Raw genomic sequence first — 22,388 nt, 5'->3', positions numbered from 1 at the left:
GAGAATGGATGTACCGTGAGAGTTTCTGGGGTTGCGGAAAAAAAGACAAGAGAGTCAGTCGGTGTCACAGTTACATAGTAGTAACAGAAGTACTGTCTCAAATTTCCTATTGTAAGCTTTGTGGCTCAGTGGTACAGCAGTGGGCTGCTACATTATATATTTTAATGTTCTTGTTTCAGTATTTTGCCCTGATAGTGCTCTTTTTCGAAGAAATGTGTTGCAGACCAAGATATACTGGAACAGTGCTTCTTTTTCTGTAGAGGTTGATCAAGTCTGCACAAAGTGAAACATGTTACAACAAGTTAGGTCTGATATTATCTACAGTACATCATTCGAATCCATATTTTTCCTTGATTTAACTTACCAGGAGTGATCTTCCTGTCTCGTACACGCCAGTTGATCTTGGGTACTGGATCCCCTTCAACATTACAATGAAGCTCAGAGGAAAAACCTTCCTCCAGGTACTGGATGGGCGGGGTGTCCTGGAAGTCCAGCCGCTCTGGAATATAAGTTTATTCAGTACTTGGAGAATAAGTGGGAAGATATACACAATGATATGACAAGTAGAAAGAAAAAAGAGTGAATGTGTGGGTGTAACTTGGCAATGAAACGCTTGAAGAGACATTCTTGAAGATATGCAACAATAACAGTAATGATGTGTAAAATAATTTATAATAAGGGACGAGTTTATAATGGCAAATGTAAAACAAATCAGCAGTCACAGATTGGGTGTATATACGAAAAATCTCTCAAGTATGCACACTATTTATAACAAGGAACCAGTATATAATGGTTAATGTAACATTGCAGGGCTTTGATAAAACAAAGTAGTAATCACAGTCTGGGTGAACATACGAAAAAATATACACATAACAAAGATGCAGGGCCAGGAGCTGTGGCTCTACCCCTGTAACCACAAATTGAGTATAAACAGGTGTGTACACACACACACACACACACACACACACACACACACACACAGCCGTATAAAATTTGAATTCTGCACATTTCACATGAACGACATTAATACATGTTACATGTCCGCCATCAGTTTCCAGGCGGCACGTTAAGGATTCTCTTGGTTAAGTGTGTTTTTGCTGCATAATTAGCCTCATCTACATGCATGACAGTGCACACATAAAACTGTACCAGGACACTCTTGTTAAGTGAAGTGCCTACGTAAAGCTAGGCTTGAGTGTAGGCTTGTGCGACAAAACACACATGGTTTCCGGATTATGTGAACATTGTACGGATAGCGAGGGTAAGCATGGTTGATCAGGCTAGTAATGCAGTTCATTCATATAACTTAGCAAATCTCAACCTTCTCACAATTTGTTGAAAGTCTTGATAATATATGGATTCCACACTGGTGCTGCTTGTTCACTCTCATGCGGCTGGGGTATACACATTACAAACTCTCTTAAATCTTGTATAGCGAAATGAGTTATTCTCTACTCTATTCTTCGTAATATTTACATCTCGTTCGCTCTTGGCGTTATTGATGACTAGTCAGAAGAGAGATGTAAACCAAATGAACAAGTATGATTGGTCACTTAAGATAATGTACAAAAAACTATCAGAAAAAAAACCCACTAAAACTAACCTAGTAAACCAATACATGCAACCACTAGCTTATATATATATATATATATATATATATAATATATATATATATATATATTAATAAATATATATATATATATATCTTTCTTTCTTTCAACACACCGGCCGTATCCCACCGAGGCGGGGTGGCCCAAAAGGAAAAACGAAAGTTTCTCCTTTTACATTTAGTAATATATACAGGAGAAGAGGTTACTAGCCCCTTGCTCCCGGCATTTTAGTCGCCTCTTACAACACGCATGGCTTACGGAGGAAGAATTCTGTTCCACTTCCCCATGGAGATAAGAGGAAATAAACAAGAATAAGAACTAGAAAGAAAATAGAAGAAAACCCAGAGGGGTGTGTATATATGTGTTTGTACATGTATGTGTAGTGTGACCTAAGTGTAAGTAGAAGTAGCAAGACTTACCTGTAATCTTGCATATTTATGAGACAGACAAAAGACACCAGCAATCCTACCATCATGTAAAACAATTACAGGCTTTCGTTTTACACTCACTTGGCAGGACGGTAGTACCTCCCTGGGCGGTTGCTGTCTACCAACCTACTACCTACAATATATATATATATATATATATATATATATGTCGTGCCGAATAGGCAGAACTTGCGATCTTGGCTTAAATAGCAATGCTCATCTTGCCATACAGGACAAGTGAAAATTTGTGTATGCAATATTTTCGCCAAAATCATTCTGAACCTAACGAAAAAAATATATTTCACTGTGTTTGTTTAGTATTAAATTATTGTAAACAAATCTAAAATATATTTAGTTGGGTTAAGCTAAAATAAATTGTTCTTGTTATAATAAGGTTAGGTAAGTTTTCTAAGATTCTTTTGGAGCAAAATTAAATTTTTTTACATTAACATTAATGAAAAAATTGTATCTTTAAACGTATAAGAGAAAATTTTAGAAAGGTCTTAATTTTAAATGAGTTCTTTCTAATTGACCAGTTTTACATATTCGGCACGACATTATATATATATATATATATATATATATAATATATATATATATATATATATATATATATATAATATATATATATATATATATATATATATATATATCATGTGAGAGTTCGACACGTGGATTGGGTAAAAATACTCACGTAGGCTGGAAGTACGTATATTGTAACTGAAATATGTGGAAGGGCGCCACAGCCGAACCTGCCTCTCTTGCTCACTCTCGTATAACCGACTGACTGGCCGCCCACAGTACCCATATGTGAGAGGGTCTTTGAATAATGCCAGGTCAGCGCAATATGGGTTCAGACAGTGACTCAGGCAGAGACGGTTGGTCGTTGAGTCAACGGTACACTGGTTACTGGTAACTGGTTACTACTACTGAGAGCTCGGCGACGCTAACGTATGTCGTCCCGACATACAACTAATACAAACTAGAGATGGCAGGTGTACGGCTTGGGCTGATTCTATACAATGTCAAAGTACACAACAATTAAACATTATAACATACATAAGTAGAACATTGGAATGGAAGCTTACGTGACTGAAACTGTAATGCAATACAAGGTATACTATAGTACAACTTAAAACTCAACAAATGAACAATGAACTCAACGTTGAGATTACAAGTGATAAAAAAAAAATTTTGATCGATCGATCTGTATTCATGTGATCTACGGATTCTGAGGGAAGAATATATACAAAGAAAGAGTGTTTAACAGAAAGGCAGATCCGGTGCACTCAAATCTAGACTGTTAACTCTCAGAATGCGGAGAGAACATGAACACAAAAAAAAATTCTTGAATACTGATAAGTTGATACTGTAATTATTCATCTATACAGGTTATTTACATTTAACCCCAACTCTGCTAGGGTGAGATTGACATATGCAGAATGGGTGTCATCTCTGGGAGGATCAAACTCTGTAGCATTGGCTAACTCATGCTGTATTTGAGGCAAATCTGAATTGGAAGTTACAAATGATACTTGAGGATTTCTCAATACCTGTCGTGTACGTAGGGAATAACGACATTCAGGTTGATCGTCTGACTGAGTATCAGAGGAAGAGAGTACAGGATCAGGAGGATTGTCAGAGTCTGTCACATTAGTCTGGGTTGGAACATCATTATCATCACATACTAACTTCATATGATCTAAATGCGATTCTTTATACTGACCAGTACTAATCTCTCTAACCTTATACTTATTACCAGTGATATGTTCAACTACTCGATAAGGACCAACAAACTTTTGATCAAGCTTTGGCATTGCAGACGTTTTGTTAAAGTTAATCAGCATAACTCTCGAACCTACTTTGATTTTGGATGGCTTTGCTCGAGTGTTTGCGACTCTTGTAAATTCAGCTGTTGATTTATGAAGTGTTTCACGGATTCTTCTAAAAACACTTTGAGCTAAGCTGGTACGAGTTGCTATGAAATCATCAGGGTTGTAATTTGGTTTCGGATTAGAATATAACAACTCATAAGGCAAACGTTTATCTACACCATACAATGCATAATGTGGAGTGTCACCTATAGAAACATTGTAAGCAGAATTTATAGCACACTGCACATCAGGTATAACTTCATCCCAAGTTTCACTGTTGGGATTGATAGTGGCTCTCAAGACATCAAGTACTTTCTTATTGGTTCGTTCCGCTAACCCATTGCTGGCAGGATGATGAGGAACAATGGTGGATTTAGAGATCTTGTACAAGGTGCACAAATTTTCAAGAATTTCATTACAGAATTCACCTCCATTATCTGTTACTAGTGACTTAGGGGTGGTATGCCTGCAGATAATGCATTCTTTAAACGCTTTAGCTACTGTCTCGGCAGTCTTATCTGCAATAGGAACTAACTCACAATATCTGGTGAAATGGTCTACCATAACACACAGATGTTTGTTGCCTTGGAGGGAACATTGGAAATTAGTTAACAAATCTAGCGCAACTCTTTCCCACGGTTCGCTAGTAGTTGGATATACTTGGATTGGATTAGGACCATTAGCATTACCTTTATGTTGCATGCAGACACTACATTTCTTAACATACTCAGAAATATCAGTTGCCATACGAGGCCAAAAGTATTTCAATCTGGCTTGTTTTACTGAACGATCCATACCAGGGTGTGCAACACCTGGTACATCGTGAACTAGCTGTAAGGCTACATTCACTAGTGACTGTGGAATTACTAACTGGTATACTCTTCTGCTAGGAGTACCCAACTCGGCTGTTCGATACAGTAATTCTTGGTTCATGACAAAGTCACTGATGGGTGCTGGTGGCTTCACAGACAGAATAAGATCTTCCTGGAGCAGGAATCGAATCACACCAGACCACATGGGATCTGTTCGTTGAGCATTCTTTACATCTTCAGCACTAAATGGAGGGTCTGCAGTTACTATACTAACATGTCACGATAAGGCATCTGCGACTACATTTGACTTGCCAGGTAAATGCTCAAAGGTGGGATTGAACTCTTGGATAGTCAAGGTCCATCTGGCTAACCTTCCAGTAGGTTGTTTGTTCTGGAATAAGGGTATCAGTGGAGCATGGTCTGTCAAGACATGAACAGAGTACTGATAAATAATGTCTCGGAAGTGCTTCAAAGACCATACTATTGCTAAAGCATCTTGCTCAGTTACTGTATAATTCCGTTCAGCCTTTGTAAGGACTCGGCTAGCAAATGCAACTGCGTTGTACTTGCCATCGGTCTTCTGAGCTAGTACGGCACCTATGCCAATTGAACTAGCATCAGTTGTCAGATAGAAAGGCTTAGAAAAATCTGGAAATTTCAAAATTGGAGCAGATGTTAGCTTTTCTTTTAGAGTTTGGAATGCTCTTTCTTGACGGAAGGTCCAAACAAAAGGAGCATCTTTCTTAAGCAACTCAGTTAGAGGAGCAGCTATGGAAGAAAAATTGGCAATGAAAGATCTATAAAAACCTGCTAAGCCCACAAAGGATCTTACGGCATCAGCAGTTTTGGGAGTTGGAAAATTTAGTACTGCAGTTACTTTACTTTGGTCAGTCGTAACCCCTCTAGGAGTGACTACGTGACCAAGAAACTTAATTTCTGATCTGAAAAATTGACATTTAGACAGTTTGATCTTTAAATTGGCTTCTTCAAGCTTACCAAGTACTACATCAAGTCTTTTCAAGTGTGTATCCACGTCTTTAGACATGACGATTACGTCATCTAAGTACACCATAAGTGCATTACCTATGAGACCTCTAAAGATATTAGTCATGAGCCTTGAGAACGTGATAGGGGAAGATCGTAATCCAAATGCCATACGGAGGAAGTGATAATGACCTGTAGGAGTGGAGAATGCAGTTAGCTCTTGGCTGTCCTCGTGAAGAGGGACTTGCCAAAACCCTTGTAACAAATCTAGGGTTGAAAAGACTTTGTTATCTCCGATATTACGTAAAAGATCACCCAGTACAGGGAGTGGAAAGCGATCTGGAATGGTTTTCGCGTTTAACTTCCTAAAGTCAATCACTGGACGCCAAGTACCATCCTTCTTTGGTACTAGTATCAAGGGTGCATTCCAAGGGGAATTGCTAGGTGCAATAACTCCATCATCAAGCATTTGATTGATCAATTCTTCTGCGACAGCAACTTGTGAATGAGGCATTCTGTACGCAGGTATGTAGATAGGTCTAGTACCAGGTTCAAGTGGAATACGATGGGACAATAAGTTCGTTATACCCATCTTCTCACCTGGTAAAGCAATGGCTTTACGACGTTTGTTCAACAGAGTCAACAAATGCTTGACTTCATCTGGGAAGTCAGTGGGAGCTAAGTCTTTCTCCTCAACTGGTGGAACAGATTGATCCAGTGAAGTGGATGAGGTCAGGTCACGGCTGTAAGGGCGTTATCCACCTTATCTGTAATTATACGTAATACCAGCCTACGTGAGTATTTCTTACCTAATCCACGTGTCGAACTCCCACATGATATATATAGATATATATATATATATATATATATATATATATATATATTATATATATATTATATATATTATATATATTATATATATATTATATATATTATATAATTATATTTATTATATATATATATATATATATTATATATATATATTATATATATTATATATATATATTATATATATTATATATATATATTATATATATTATATATTATATATATTATATATTATATATTATATATATAATATATATATATATATATATATATATATATATATATATATATATATATAATAAGAAAATAAGTTTAATATTAAATAAATTTAAAAAAAAATCCGAGGCAGAATTGATACAATGTGCAGCCTAGTAGCCACAAACAGATTCACAAGTACACACCCACCTTCCATTACTTCCTAGTACGCATACCACTTCTGTGCAAGACCTGACAGTACATACGTATATTACCAAGCACACACAACACTAACTGTTGACGAAAAGCTCGAAAGACTGGGACTCTTCCACGCCGTCGACGTTGGCCGAACAGGTGTACTTGCCGCGGTCCTTGCGGGTGATGTTCTCAAAGACTAAATCCACGCCCTTGTGTCCAGACTGCCCGTCCTCCACGTGGATCCTGGAGGAAGATTGTAGTGCGAAGGCTGAGTCTAGGGTGTACAAGGAAAAGGCAGGTGCTGAGGGAGAGAAAACACAAGGTTTAGGTACAAGCAAAGCATTGGAGTTACTGGAAGTGATCATTGTGGTAGGAGAGATGGGGGAATGGATTAGGATAAGTCTCTTATGGTCAACGGCAATTTGAAAGTTCGATGAGAAGTTGCGACGCTTCTTATGAGCTTTAAGATACGTAAATAATTTGTTAAGGAAGAATACCTTCAGATATGCGACAAGCTTCATTCCAAAAAAAAAAAAAATCCAGCGTTCTAATTTGAGTGACGGCGCTGCCCTATTGTTCTTGCAAAGCTAAGCGTGGAGGCACATGGTAAACACATTTGTAATGTATTATGTGCATCGTCCTAACTTTCTTTTTCCTTTTATTCGCTCACTGAATGCTCTTCTAACGAACAGAAACCAGCTAAAAGTTGGAAATGAAAATCAAACGATGCTTTGGTCAGTCCTGGATTATTTCTAATCACTCGACTTGATAACAGTCCACGAAAAACCGAAATTTCGTCTAGTTTTCATTTCCAATTTGTGAGTTAGTCGCGAATTGTTCTAGCCACGGCAGTGTGATTTGTTTTTCCTTTAAATTAACGCTGAATAGCAAGAAATCATCAAAAGTTTCCCAAATCATGTGACAAAATTCGCGTGAACCCAAAGCCTGACATATCACTCTCAAAAACATGGTGAAGACAACAATTCATTTGGTTATTCCCAGTTAAAAGATTTCCTGGGCATACGAGAGATGTTTGACGTAGAATTGCGTCCGCTTGTCACTGCCTATGAGAGTGTTATGCTGCTGTCTGCAGAAAACGTCCGGCGCAGGAGACTCGCTAGGATGACCCGGGTACTGGATGGGTTAGGGAAGGAAGAATGGCGTCTCACTAGGATGTACTAGGTTATAACCCGGGTACTTAATCACACTCACTCACACACACACACACACACACACACACACACACACACACACACACACACACACACACACACACACACACACAGTCTATTCACAAGTCTTCAAAAGATTGTAACTAGAATACATTCACGTTGGTCGTGTCTCAACACCCAACAGGATGCACATGTGGCTGGCTCAAGGTTCAACACATGCCCGGCAGCATGCAACAGTCCATGCAACAGTGCTAATAACACCATGCAACGACACAGGGAAAGTGATAAACCAATAGGGAATTCGGAAGAACATTTTTAATATATTAATATCAATTAATGCATCCAAGGCGAAAATATAGTTAAAAAAATGTTTGAATAAAAATAGCAAGACAAAAAACTTACATACTACAAAGCAAATAAAAACCGACATACCCTGAATATTTTTCATAAGTGATTTGGTCAATATTGGAATATAAGTTAAAATGGCAGGACAAGACTAAAAGTGAAGACTGGCGAGAAATATTCCATGTAAATTTTCCTTATTTCTCATGGTTAAATAGGCATTTGTGACCCCTGTGTTGAGCACTTTCCCCAAAAATGTATTACTACTATTAATAATAATAAACATTTAAGATAGTAATCAAGAAAGTCATTGCTAAAAATGGCTATAATAGTGACATTAATATCAATGATAGTTAATATCAATGATATCAATGCGTATCGAAATATCGTCCATAAAAAGGTTACTCATCTGTTTAAATCTCATCAAGAATACTCTAATCCCTAAAATGGTTAATAAATAACTTGATTCTGTACTAAGAAATTTGCACCTCTCTGTGCACATACTCTGTTATAACAGAAGCAAATGTATCTTGTTTACTACTGGTAATAAAGGCGACATATTGAAAATTGCTAAACATATCAAAAGTTTATTTACTGAACCATTCATATGTAAGAAGCAAGAAGGCTGTACAGTAAATTATGCATCATCAGTTTTTTGTTAAAATTTCGAGGAATTACTAGGAACTGTGAAGCCATATTGGAGAAAGACATTCCTACTTTGTCATTAGTATTCTGCAGAAATATTAAAGTGTTAACAGGCTTTAGCGTGTAATAAATGGGACAGTTTAGCAAGCAGTTTTAACGACAGAAAGGACATAGTTTTTAACAGGGGATAATGGGATAATTTATCTTGGGAAAAACTGGAGTTTTAGCAGGGGTGGGGATAGGGAAAAAATCCCTTTGGGAATGGGATGTTGCCTTGATGATTTTGAAGGGCTCTTGATCCAAGGAATGGGAGCTTCTCTCCTTGGATCAATACCAGTTACCTACCATTCACCAAGCTCTATATGACCCTTACGGGTTTAGCACATCCATGAATAAAACAAGACGAACATTTTATCTGAGAAACTGAGCAATTTTGGCTCTGATTAATAGGAATAACAAACTGCAATGGGACAGTCTTAACGAAAATAGTTAATTTCAAGAGGAGAAAAATAGGATAGTTTTAATAAGATATTAATGAGTTAATAATAAAGCAGCTTTACCAAGCAATACATACGATAGTTTAAACAAAGAATATATGGGACAGTTTTAACAAGGAATAAATGGGAAGGATTTTTGTAAGGAATAATTGGAACAGTTTTATCAGGAGATAACTGGACAGTTTTAACCAGACAAAATGTAATATACAGGAGAAGAGTTTTAACGAGATGTAATAAGAAAAGATTTAATAATAAATTGGACATTTAAATAGGGATAAAGGAGTTTTTACAGAGCTAGAAACCAATTTTTCTAGTCTATAAAGTAACTGTATCCCGGAAAATAGGGATTACTCGAAATCATAGGGATCTCTCACCCTCGTTAATGAGACAATGTCTCGCCAAGGCAGGCAGGCAGTGATGCATGGGACATGCAACAAGCAATGAAAAATACGACTCACTCTAAAAAGCTACACGCTCAAAACTCCAGTAGTCAGTCAAAACAGTTATTTACAAAACAAATCGTAAGCACCATATTGGGTCTGGTCGGTAAATGGATGGGTGACCTCGACAAATGTAGCCATCATAACGATATATTTGGATCAAAGGTATACCATACAAACAAACTGACGAATAAGACATTTGTGTAAAACCTGGGTAACTTTATGGGTAGAGATTTCGCCTAGAGAGCAAGCTTTTTCAGTCTAATGCAGGAATATGACTCCGTCATATTCCTGCATTAGACTATTATAATGGAGCCAGTGGCAGAGGAGAGTTTCAGCAGATGTGGTGACATGGGCGATGCCCACTAGAGGAAGTGGATCACACCCATAAGGTGGGCCAAGGGTAATAGAAGATATCCCCCTGTACCAAAATTCCATGGTACTGCAGTGTCAAACATGTATTATTGGAGCAAAGGTGTATAATACGGACAGGGTGATTATGTCATGTGCAACCCATCTTTATTAGAGGGACGTATCGCCTGCACAGAGGGCTTTGTTTCAGTCTAATACAGGAACATAACGGAGTATTCTGCAGACTAGCCATTGTAAAATATGGAATTACACAGCGGTTGTAGACAGTCACTGGAGAGAAGATTGTCCACCACTTCCGCTAACTCATAAGGCTGTCATCATGTTTCTATATCAGATTGGAAAAAGCCTACTGTGCAGGCAAACCTTTACTCTGAACAATTGTAATCGAAATGTGCGTTACATCATCTACAAGTTTTTCTACCCTTACGTATTTAACAATACGAGGTTCAGCATGGATTTATGTCCGCTTTCTTGGACTCTAGGACACAAAGCTTAAAAGATCAGAGGAGCACTGTCTAGGGCGTACCCACCCATTTTAAGGTTCTCAAACCCAATCCTTCTCTCTCGCATACTTGGCCAACCTAGTTTTGAAGACAGGGAAGGTACTAGCGTGTTCCACCCGTCTACAACTTATATTTTCAAAGCATAAAATCTTGAGTTTATCCAACTCAAGATTTTATCGGTTGCACATACCCACTACTGCAACAATGGGGACTATCATATTTAATTCAGTGGTGCATATGCTTTTACAATAGTCTCTCTATACACAGGATGGATTAGGCGGACAACTAACCAGTGATGAAAAACAATTTACTCTCATCCCTCGCGCATTCATTATTGGTTTTTGAAAGATAAACAAGGCGAGATTATTACATTCGTAGGGTGGAGGGGGGGGGGACATTAAACTCGAAGGGGTCATACAATGCTTGCGGGATGGGGACGCATCTACTTTCGATCTAAGGAAGAAAATCACAGGTCCACAAAACAAGGTGACAAGTACTTATTGCTCAAATGCATTTCGCCAACGAGGGTTCTGTTTTTGCAAACTGTTTCACAAATCGCTAAACCCGTGTCGGCGGTTCAGCGCAAGAACTGGTGGACACTGTCCTCCGCCCGTTATTCTCATAATAATATAAATCTTTCCTGCACGGAGGACGTGCGTTCTCGAGGGTAGTCCGTTGATTACCGATCAAAACCTCTATAAAACTTTTAAATTTGGCTAATATAAATCAAACTATATTTATGGATAATAACAAAATAAGGGGTATTTTAGGTCTGGCAGCAGTGGACAAAATGTAATACCCTAAAGGCGCTGGTATCGCCATACACTTTCTATAATAGAGGACAACGAAGTCTGAACACGGGTTGCGGGTACTGAAAGGAAAAAGGGTAGATAAGGGGTAGGGAGGGGGATTTAGTTCATAAACACGAAGTGGATATTGGTACAGGTGAAAGAGGGCTGCGGGTACCCAATTAGCGAGTCTGAAAAGTAGCATCGATCGTGAGCACTGACGTCATGGCTTTATGCAGAGCACAATAGGTCGTCTTCCCCGGCCGTGGTATGAGAAACCTGGTATTGACGAGCAGGTTGGGCGGTGAGTCGTCAATGGAAACTCTGTCAACAACACGCCATTAGCTTGAGAGAAATGACAGGTGCAGAGCAAGTTTTAATTGCCACACAGCAAAAGGTTGCCATGGTAAAACTTTGCTCCTAACCTATGACTTCTTCAACACCGTGGACAGTGTCTTGTAACCACGCTATTACCTACACTCCCGTGGCAATGATTTTTTTACTATTTAAAAATATATGCTATATAAATGGTTATGATAATTGTGGAACTTCATTATTATTATGATTAATATGTGAGCAAATCGCCTGCAGGAGGTTTACAGGGCATTACCTGCAAGTAATTTGGGTGAGGTAAGCGGGACTTAGTCACAGTAGGTCACTAAGTGCAACTCCTTCGACTGCCCACTTCTTCACCACTCACAAAAACCTAGACCTGACATTAAGTTAATAATTACAGTATTAAAACCAGCTACTCTGGCACATTGAAATTTAGTGGACTGTATAGGATTAGGCTTGTTGGGGACAACAAATAAAATTGGTATTAACACTTATTTAATTACTGGAGGACACTTAATGCTGATGGAACATACCCTAACCTAACCCCTGGCAGCTAGAATTTACAATGGCTAATGCAAAAACTACTGTACATTATGGGTAGGCATCACTTAAATGAGTGGTACTCCTAGGAGAATTATAGTCCTCTATTTTTCCTTCCTCCACACACAATTCTTGAGATCCCACAAATTTCCTGTCTCAATTCTTCAGCAGGGAACATTAACACAGGTTCCTATTACATATTCAGGCCGAAACACCCATCAGGCCTCGGAAAATGCCGAATTATTAGCAGTAGTTCCCACGACAACCAGTGTTCACACATTCAAAATGGCGTCTCCTCAGCGTCCCTACTGGCTGTTCTCCACCCCACTCCCTTGAAATTTCTTTATATTTTATTACACAATTGTATTATTCATATGTTCTACATTTAGGAAATTATGTAAAAAATTTCCACAATAACCATATTGGATTTAATGTGTGAACACTGGACTGAATTATGCAATGTAATCAGGCGTTCTCGAAGGTCATTTGCTGTATATCGGCCTCAATCCGTAATTTAGAAATTGCTGACACGTTCCTGCTAAAGAATTGGGATAAATACAATTCGGCAAACAGGACGGAAAAAATAGAGGACTTCAATGAATCCTTCCCACAACACACCTTAGCTAAGTGATGCTTACTCATAAAGTACAGTAGTTTTTGGATTGGCCATTGTAAATCCTAGGTGTTAGGGTAATGTTAGGGTGTGTTCCATCAGCATTGTCTTCCGGTAATTAAATGGTAAGTGTTAATACCAATTTCTTTTGTGTACCCAGGAAGCCTATTATACAGTCCACATTATTTTATAATTTACCATTATTGGTATTAATGTTTAACATTGTAATTATTAATTTAATGTCAGGTCTAGCTTTTTGTGAGAGTTGTAAGGAGTGGGCATCAAGGGAGTGACAGTTTGGTGACCTATTGTAACTAAGTCCCACTTACTTCACCCAAATTACTTGCAGGTAATAATTCAGGTAATACCTTGTAAATCTCATGCAGGTAATTTACTCACATAATTCACATTGGGTTTATCTATCCTATACGACTAAAATTACGATTAAGCCGCTACTGAAAGGGTGCGTGCTTACTACCCGAAACTAAAGCTCTCGCTAATTGTAGCAGATCAAGACAACCAGGATTTTGCTAAGAGTAACAGGTCACTAATCAAGCACTTGGAAAAAAAAAACTAAGTGTACCAAGTCAGGACATCAAAGATTATTCTTGCTATGGAGGGATACAAGATCATGACATCGAAAATCTCACTAAATCACTACACACAAGATCAGGCTACCTGTAGCAGCTTACTGGTTCAAAACAATGTCGAGGTAATTGAAGCAACTATTTTGAACTAGGATTATGCATAATATATATATATATATATATATATATATATATATATATATATATATATATATATATATATATATATATATGCAAAACAACCACTCTGAAAGAATCGAGAAATTCCAAGCGCTTTCGTGACTACTCACATTATCAAGGAACTATGAAAGTAAAGCATCCAAGGAAGCTATATAAGGTGTCTGGCCAGCACCTCACTATCAGATCCTTATATAGCTTCCTTGGATGCTTTACTTTCATAGTTCCTTGATAATGTGAGTAGTCACGAAAGCGCTTGGAATTTCTCTATTCTTTCAGAGTGGTTGTTTTGCATATTCTGAAATCACCTGTTTACTGTGATCTTATTGCATATATATATATATATATATATATATATATATATATATATATATAATGTATATATATATATATATATATATATATTTATATATATATATTATATATATATAATATATATATATTATATATATATATTATATATATATATTATATATTTATGTATATATATTATATTTATATATATAAATATTATATGTATTATATATTTATATATATAATTATATATATATTATATATTTATATATATAAATATATGTTTATATATATATATAAATATATATATATTTATATATATATATAAATATAATATATATATATATATATATATATATATATATATATATATATATATATATATATATATATATATATATATATATAGTTACATTCTTCATTAAATATACTTGGGTCATTCACGTTTTCTGTAAACAAAAGTAAAAAAAATGCGTTTTCTTAAGCGCAAGCCTCGTCTAAATCCTTCAAATAAAATAATGACATTATACAAATGCGCCTTAGTTACAAGAAGCAAAAAGCCAGAATCATACATTACTTCCCTTGCAGCTATTAATTAGAAACAGTATATTTTTCTTTTGCAAAAAAAAAAAAAAGAATAAAAGCCATTTTTAACGGACATAAAACATTTATGTTAGTCATATGAAAACAGGTTTAGGACTAAGCTATTAAGCTTAACGATAAAGTTCTGTTTACAAAGTTAGATTACTAATAGCCTTTTATTTAGTAGACCTGAAGACTAGGTAATAACAGATCTGAAGGCCAGGCTGACCTAAAGACCAGGCTGACCTAAAGGCCAGGCTGACCTAAAGGCCAGGCTGGCCTAAAGACCAGGCTGACCTAAAGACCAGGCTGACCTAAAGACCTGGCTGGCCTAAAGACCTGGCTGGCCTAAAGACCTGGCTGGCCTGAAGACCAGGCTGACCCAAAGACCAGGCTGACCTAAAGACCAGGCTGACCTAAAGACCAGGATGACCTAAAGACCAGGATGGCCTAAAGACCAGGCTGACCTAAAGACCAGGCTGACCTAAAGACCAGGCTGACCTAAAGACCAGGCTGACCTAAAGGCCAGGCTGACCTAAAGACCAGGCTGACCTAAAGACCAGGCTGACCTAAAGACCAGGCTGACCTAAAGACCAGGTTTACCTGAAGATCAGACAGTAAGAGAACGAGCGGCTTTTACCAACACAAAGTAGCTTGACTTAACTCTAGCTTTACTATTATTCCTTTGATTTACAGCATAGTTATTTATCACGGACGGTTAAATGTTGACAAATGTTATGAAGCGCGAGGTCGGAGGTAGCAACATGCTAAACCAACTAAAAATATATAACAATGCAGCAGTCGACCCGTTTTCTGTCATCAGATATAGATGAGAGAAAACAGGAAATGGCAAAGTTGGAAGGTAACCTGCCCACATCTCTACCTTGATGAGATGCCTCGGAACCCACCTTGGTAACTCGTTATAAGGCACACTGTAGAAGAGAGAGAGAGAACAAGAAAGTGTCGCTCAATGCTGAATATTCCTGGGAAGCACAAGATTCTAATTAAAACATTTTTAATTGCTCAAGTAATGACTCGAGAAAGAGTGGCTAGATTTAGTTTTAGAGAATAAAGTTACTGTAGCATCGAGTTTAGTCCAATATATAATAAATAAGGTAATGTTGAAACAAAAATGACATTATATAAGATATTAATTACAGTGATTTAGAGATTAAGTTAAACAATATCAGTATAAGGTGTACCTGCAAGTTTGAATCATAAATTTGTGCACACACACACACAATATATATATATATATATATATTATATATATATATATATATATATATATATATATATATATATATATATATATATATATATATATATATATATATATATATATATATATATTTGTACACACAAAGCACTAGGGACCATCAACAATTCATATAAAAAATAAGTACAGTTGTTACAGAGCAATCGCTATACTCGTATGGGTCTGTGGTGTTAACTACAGTCCTAATTAACGAGCCAGTATCAGTGCACAACTAGGCCACTATTTCTAGTATTTGACATAAGCACTAATGTCCGAGTGGAGGTGAATCGTTGAACTCAGTTGTCCACTGCGTCAGTTTCTCAGTTTGACTAACAATTATAAAAATGTGAATCACGGCTTCGAATGTGTGAAAACAGCGCCAGTGGTCAAGTAGCGACAGACTGGAGAACTGAAGTTGTTAAACAAGGGCGATTGAAGCCAACGATGTGGCCATGGTTGACCTCAAGCTCCAACACGCTGCGGCCTTCCCAAAAATCTTAAAGTATATTCCTAGTTTTTTTTTTTTTTTTTTTTTTTTTTTTTTACCAGTCACTTTCGTTTCAACTCATACAAAGATGATTATCTCCTTTTAATACTGTAGCTGAGATCTAAGTATATATATTGTGATATGAAATCCTTCTGCAAAATATAAGATTAATATAATCACAACTAAGCGATAAACCCACAAGGGTCGTATAACATAATATGTATGAGAAATGTTAAATGCGGATGAAATGAAACTTAGATCGGGTACAAACTGATAAAAGTTCCCCGACTGTGCTATTTGGTTAGGAACTTCATTGTACAAAATTAGATAAAGACATAGTCGCTTCATATATCTGTGCATAAACATCTGCGTAATGTCCTTGCTAAGAAGTTTTTTTTTTTTTGTTTTTTTTACTAAAAATATGTAAAGACAAAACAATACAGTAAAATTCAGTTTTTTTTTTCCTGTTTGTAGATAGTGAGGACTTTCAGTGTGGCCCGGTCTAGCAGATTGTAAAATGAAGCTACTTCCAATGCGAGAGAGTTTATCGGAGAAATTATAGATTCCAAAATGGATCGAGGCGCCAGACTAATTCACTTGAACCGCAGCTCCAGAGACACTGAATTCAATACCTTTGAAAAATTACAGGGATACTTACGTTTTCCCAGTGAGTGAAACGTCCTATAGATTAGTGTAGCTGCACAAAGCTGTGTAACCAATTTTGGTTAAAAAAATTTTTTTACGACTCTTTGAAATGTATAATAACTGAATTCAAATTAATGTACTGTAATACTTTCGTAAATGCCTTAATTTAAGATACAAACACAAGCTCCCTAACTCTCGCTTAAGTTATTTGAGCCACCATTCCCTTCCTTTGATCAAATTCGATTACCTCCTAATCCTAAAGCGCTGTCCCACCTTTACGGGTTAAGCGCTTTCCCATGATAAATAATAATAATAATAATAATAATAATAATAATAATAATAATAATAATAATTGAAATCTCTCTAGTACAAGTGACGGTGATATCCTAATATGCACACGATCCGGATTTACCAATGTTTATGATATAAAAATTTTCCTAAATAGAGAAAGACTATGTAAATAGAATATTAATGAGTAACAGTCGATTCCACCTTGTTGCCTGTAAAGGAAGTATATTTGCTTGTCAATTAGAAGTGAGTTGTCGCTTATATCATGTGGGGGTGTGATATGGTTCAAGAATAGGTGTATCACGTAAGCTTGTGGATTGGACCAGGATTGTGTTGGTGCGAGTGTTAAAGAATAGGTGTATTCCGAGTGTATGTGATGGAGTTTAAGGTTAAGTGTATCGCGTAGGTGTGTAATACAGTTTAAGGATAGCTCTAGTGGTGACATTCACTCATTGCTGTTGTAAACATAATGAAAGCGGTGAAGATGTAGTCTGTGGAGCAGAGGAACAAGGAGAGACTACGAAGGAGGCAGCAGCATTTATGCCAAACAGCAATAAATGAGCTCACCCTTCAACTTCTTAAAGATAAACTCATCCACAAATATTGTCTGGCGAATTTAATATCAGGTTAATATCTGATTGTTGGAATATGTTAACCTGTACTAGCAAACTGTTTCTTTGAGAAGTTGCGAAGAAATTAAAGACGTTGGTCTTCAGTGGCTAAATTTCTCAAAGTATTGTTTCCCTTCCCGCTACACAGGTCTGTTATCTATATACTCTTAAACATAACTGTCATTTACCTATCTAAATTTCCTCCTATCTACCAACCACACACCTGATTGCTCACATTCGACATTGCAAGAAAAATTATGTGCTCCGCTCCTGAGAGTTACAGTATTACTACATTACACACATGCCAGACACCTGACATTTACATTATTCAGAGCATTACAAACCTACCAGTTAAGTCATCTGTCCGCATGGCATACCTGCCAATAATTTTTCTTGTGGAAGATAAAAGAAATACATGATAGTTCCTGTTATGGGATGGAGTGTTATACTTGCTGTGAAAAAGGGCGTAGTTACAGCAGCACTAAAACCCTTGACAATCTCACTTCTTACGATGCTCGACGGTCTACAAAACTACAAAAATAACGCATTAAAAACCCTGCGAGAGATGTAAAAGAAACCTCTGCTGGTTTTGTTGTCTTAGACAAGCTAAGCTAAGCCTTCCTCAGGCCAACTCCACTAAATCCCTCTGCTCCAGACCCACCCAAAATTCCTTCACTAGACCCGGCGACTCCCTCCCTCAGACCTCCTCCCTCAGAAGTCCTTAACTGTTGAGTATCTGTTCATGGTTTCAAAGGGGTTATCGCCCCTTGACTGCTGACTTAACTAAGTCAGGGTAATAGTGCTATGCTAGCAGCACGCAGTCCAACGTAGGCACCACAATCCAGCTGATCAGGAAGCGTTTGAGAGGAATCCGTAAAGCTCCCTCTTGAAGACAGTTAGGGGTCTGTTGGCAAATACCCTATGTATAAAAGTAAGGTGTTGAAAAACCTTGGCCCTTTTGCACTTATTATGGCTTAGTGTACTTATTGCACCTCTGCTTTTCACTGGGAAAATTTTGCACCGTGTACAGTGCCTTCTGCTCGTATCTCCCCCCTCCAGTGTTTTCCTGGAATAGATTAAGATTATCTTTCTCATACAAGATCCCAGCTCTCTCTTCCCCACTCTCGCCCGGACTTGCGACATCCCACTCATCAGAGGGAAGAAAAAAATACAAAACCTTTTTGCCTCACTAAGAGCGCTTGCTGTTTACACAAAGAGCTGGAGAACCACTCTGTGTTCCTTGAATGCATGAGTCTTTAGCGTTGCTTCCAGACAAAGAGGAACTGGGGAATGGGATGGTGGTTGTGGTAATGGCGGTGGTGGTTTTAGCAGGGAGGGGGGGTTACGGTGGTGGTAGTGGGGAAGTGCTAACAGTAGTGGTGGTGGTAGTAGTTTAGTGATGTGGTAATACTGTAATGGTAGTGATATGGTAGTACTGTAATGGTGATGTGGTAATATTGTAATGGTAATGATGTGGCGGTGCTAGTTTGGCGGTAGTGAAAGTTGGTGGTGGCGATGAAACTGTTGGTAGTGGCTGAGGAAAAAAAAAAAAGAAGCACGAGGTATTTTTTCAAACGGGACTCAGCGACAACGTTTTCTCTGGAGCCGCGAAGTGAGAGACAAAACACCACCACATTTCCCCAAGAAGGACCTTCACAAGATGTTGTAAGGGCGCTTTACAAAGTTCACGGAGTAGTAGCAGCATCGAAGTTATCCAACAGCTCCCTCGTGTCTCCGCAGACGCTATCGCACACGCACATATCCGCAACACACACACACACACACACACACACACACACACACACACACACACACACACACACACACACACACACACACACACACACACATTCAGGACCCTGTACACCGTGTACGTTAGGCCCATATTGGAGTATGCGGCACCAGTTTGGAACCCACACCTAGCCAAGCACGTGAAGAAACTAGAGAAAGTGCAAAGGTTTGCAACAAGACTAGTCCCAGAGCTAAGAGGTATGTCCTACGAGGAGAGGTTAAGGGAAATCAACCTGACGACACTGGAGGACAGGAGAGATAGGGGGGACATGATAACGACATACAAAATACTGAGAGGAATTGACAAGGTGGACAAAGACAGGATGTTCCAGAGATTGGACACAGTAACAAGGGGACACAGTTGGAAGCTGAAGACACAGATGAATCACAGGGATGTTAGGAAGTATTTCTTCAGCCACAGAGTAGTCAGTAAGTGGAATAGTTTGGGAAGCGATGTAGTGGAGGCAGGATCCATACATAGCTTTAAGCAGAGGTATGATAAAGCTCACGGCTCAGGGAGAGTGACCTAGTAGCGATCAGTGAAGAGGCGGGGCCAGGAGCTCGGACTCGACCCCCGCAACCTCAACTAGGTGAGTACAACTAGGTGAGTACACACACACACACACACACACACACACACACACACACACACACACACACACACACACACACACGACTTTGATAAGTAGTGGCAAAAGAGGAAAAGAGGAAAAAAAAAAGGCAAAACGGAGACTGAACACATTTCAAAGATGTGTCAGCATCCCAGCAGATATTCCTCCAGAGATGTACAAAACACAGTGTAACCTCCGCGGCATATACTAGAACAACATTCAGGACGTAAACAATCCTCCGCAATACTAAACACCAAACAGATAAAATTAATTCATGTGGAGCCCTCGTCTAAACAGGTTCAGAACTTAAAAAGGCTCAAAAGCTTACAATAAAACTTAATCCCAGAATTGAGACGAATACCTTGTAAGGAGAGACTAAAGGAACTTTAACCGAGAACTGTGAGGAGAGTCAGAACACAATCACGACGTGCAAAATTCTAAAGAATAATTTACTGGGTAGAATGAAACTGTCAGAAAAAGATACAGACATTGAGACACACAAGCTAAAGCTTCAAATGAACTATAGCGACGTTAGTTAGTATTTATTTAGTATCAGGGTGGCAGAGAAATAAAAAAAAACTCGTAAAGGATGCAGTGATAAGGGGCCAACTCCACAAACACTCTCACGAACAAGGGAGATGTATCCAGACGAGTAGATTTTCACTATGTTCATCTCATCCTTATTGTGTTGGGGCCTACCGCCCTCTCTCTCTCTCTCTCTCTCCCCCCCTCCTCTCTCTCTCTCTCTCTCTCTCTCAGAAGCCACTAACAAATACTGCAGCTGTCTCATTAGAACAAGACAAACGCCACAACTCTACGCACAAGAGAAGCACAGACATTCTTCGGGGAGCTCTTCACTCACCTGAAAGGAGAGGAGATACTATGTAAGTCTTGACATAAGAAAAAGGTACAAACTTTCTCTGTTTTAACAGAGATCGGCACAACTTTTCTAAGTTTTAACAGAAAAGATCTACACAATCTTTCTGTGTTTAAGAGAAGTGACCTGCATAAACCTATGTTTTAACAGAGACAGGCTCAGTTTTTCTGTTTTGACAAAAGATAAGATATAAGCACAAAACTTTACTGTGTTTGGAAGGCTGAGAGATAGTCACTTTTACAAGGAGACAGTAAAACTTTCACTCTTAGACAAAGTTTCACTCTTAACAGATACATATTTTACCGTCTTAGGAGGAGAGGCAAACATTTCCAGTACTAGAATTGAGAGAGAGAGGGAACGAACTTTTCCTTTATCTTTAAGAGAAAAAATAATAAGTCCAGCCTCTCAAGAGAAAGAAAAACTTTCTTAAACGTTTCCCGGTGGAAATAACGCCAGTTTAAACTTGCCTATGAGATGAAAAAAATAAAGTCAACCTAAAGACGACAGAAGAGTCTTTTTCAAACTTTTGCTCATGTCAGAGAGACTTTCATTTTCATATCAGCTGCCTTCAGAGTTAATCAAAGCATACAAACTTATCCCTCCTTCAGATGAGATATGACTAGGTAACTTTCGCTGCCGTTCCTGGCAATATAAATATAGAAACTTCGGCTACATTCAGATGGGGGAAACTGAAAAGAAATTTCCAGTGTCTGCGGGGGGTGAGAGACGAGCTCAGACCTTGTTTGTTTTTAGGACAGACAGGCGTAAGTACTTAAATCTCTGGAAGAATAAAATAATCCCGATTCTTATAAACTCCTGTTAAGGTCATTGTTCCCCAGTGTATAGTTGAAAGACCCACCATCCACACACGCGCCATCCATACACATGCCATCCACACACGCGCCATCCATACACATGCCATCCACACACGCGCCATCCACACACACGTCATCCACACACACACGCCACCCCCCACCCCCACAAACACACATTTTAAATCAGG

The 22,388-nt window shown here is 38.1% G+C and overlaps 1 protein-coding gene across 1 annotated transcript in view; it reads right to left on the bottom strand.

The window, feature by feature from the left end:
- Positions 1-299: 299 nt before the first annotated feature.
- LOC128689725 (inactive tyrosine-protein kinase 7) overlaps positions 300-22,388 on the bottom strand; it is a 169,761-nt gene continuing 147,672 nt past the window's right edge. Inside the window, exons 3-5 of the mRNA XM_070087620.1 lie at positions 15,726-15,749; positions 7,027-7,172; positions 300-499 (exon numbers count right to left, since the gene is read on the bottom strand). Of these exons, the coding sequence (XP_069943721.1) occupies positions 315-499; positions 7,027-7,172; positions 15,726-15,749 (355 nt within the window). The 3' untranslated portion in view covers positions 300-314. The remainder of the gene's footprint in view (positions 500-7,026; positions 7,173-15,725; positions 15,750-22,388) is intronic.

Source organism: Cherax quadricarinatus, chromosome 22 (assembly GCF_038502225.1).
Source record: "Cherax quadricarinatus isolate ZL_2023a chromosome 22, ASM3850222v1, whole genome shotgun sequence".
NCBI lineage: Eukaryota > Metazoa > Arthropoda > Malacostraca > Decapoda > Parastacidae > Cherax > Cherax quadricarinatus.
This window is presented reverse-complemented; position numbering and strand designations above follow the sequence as displayed.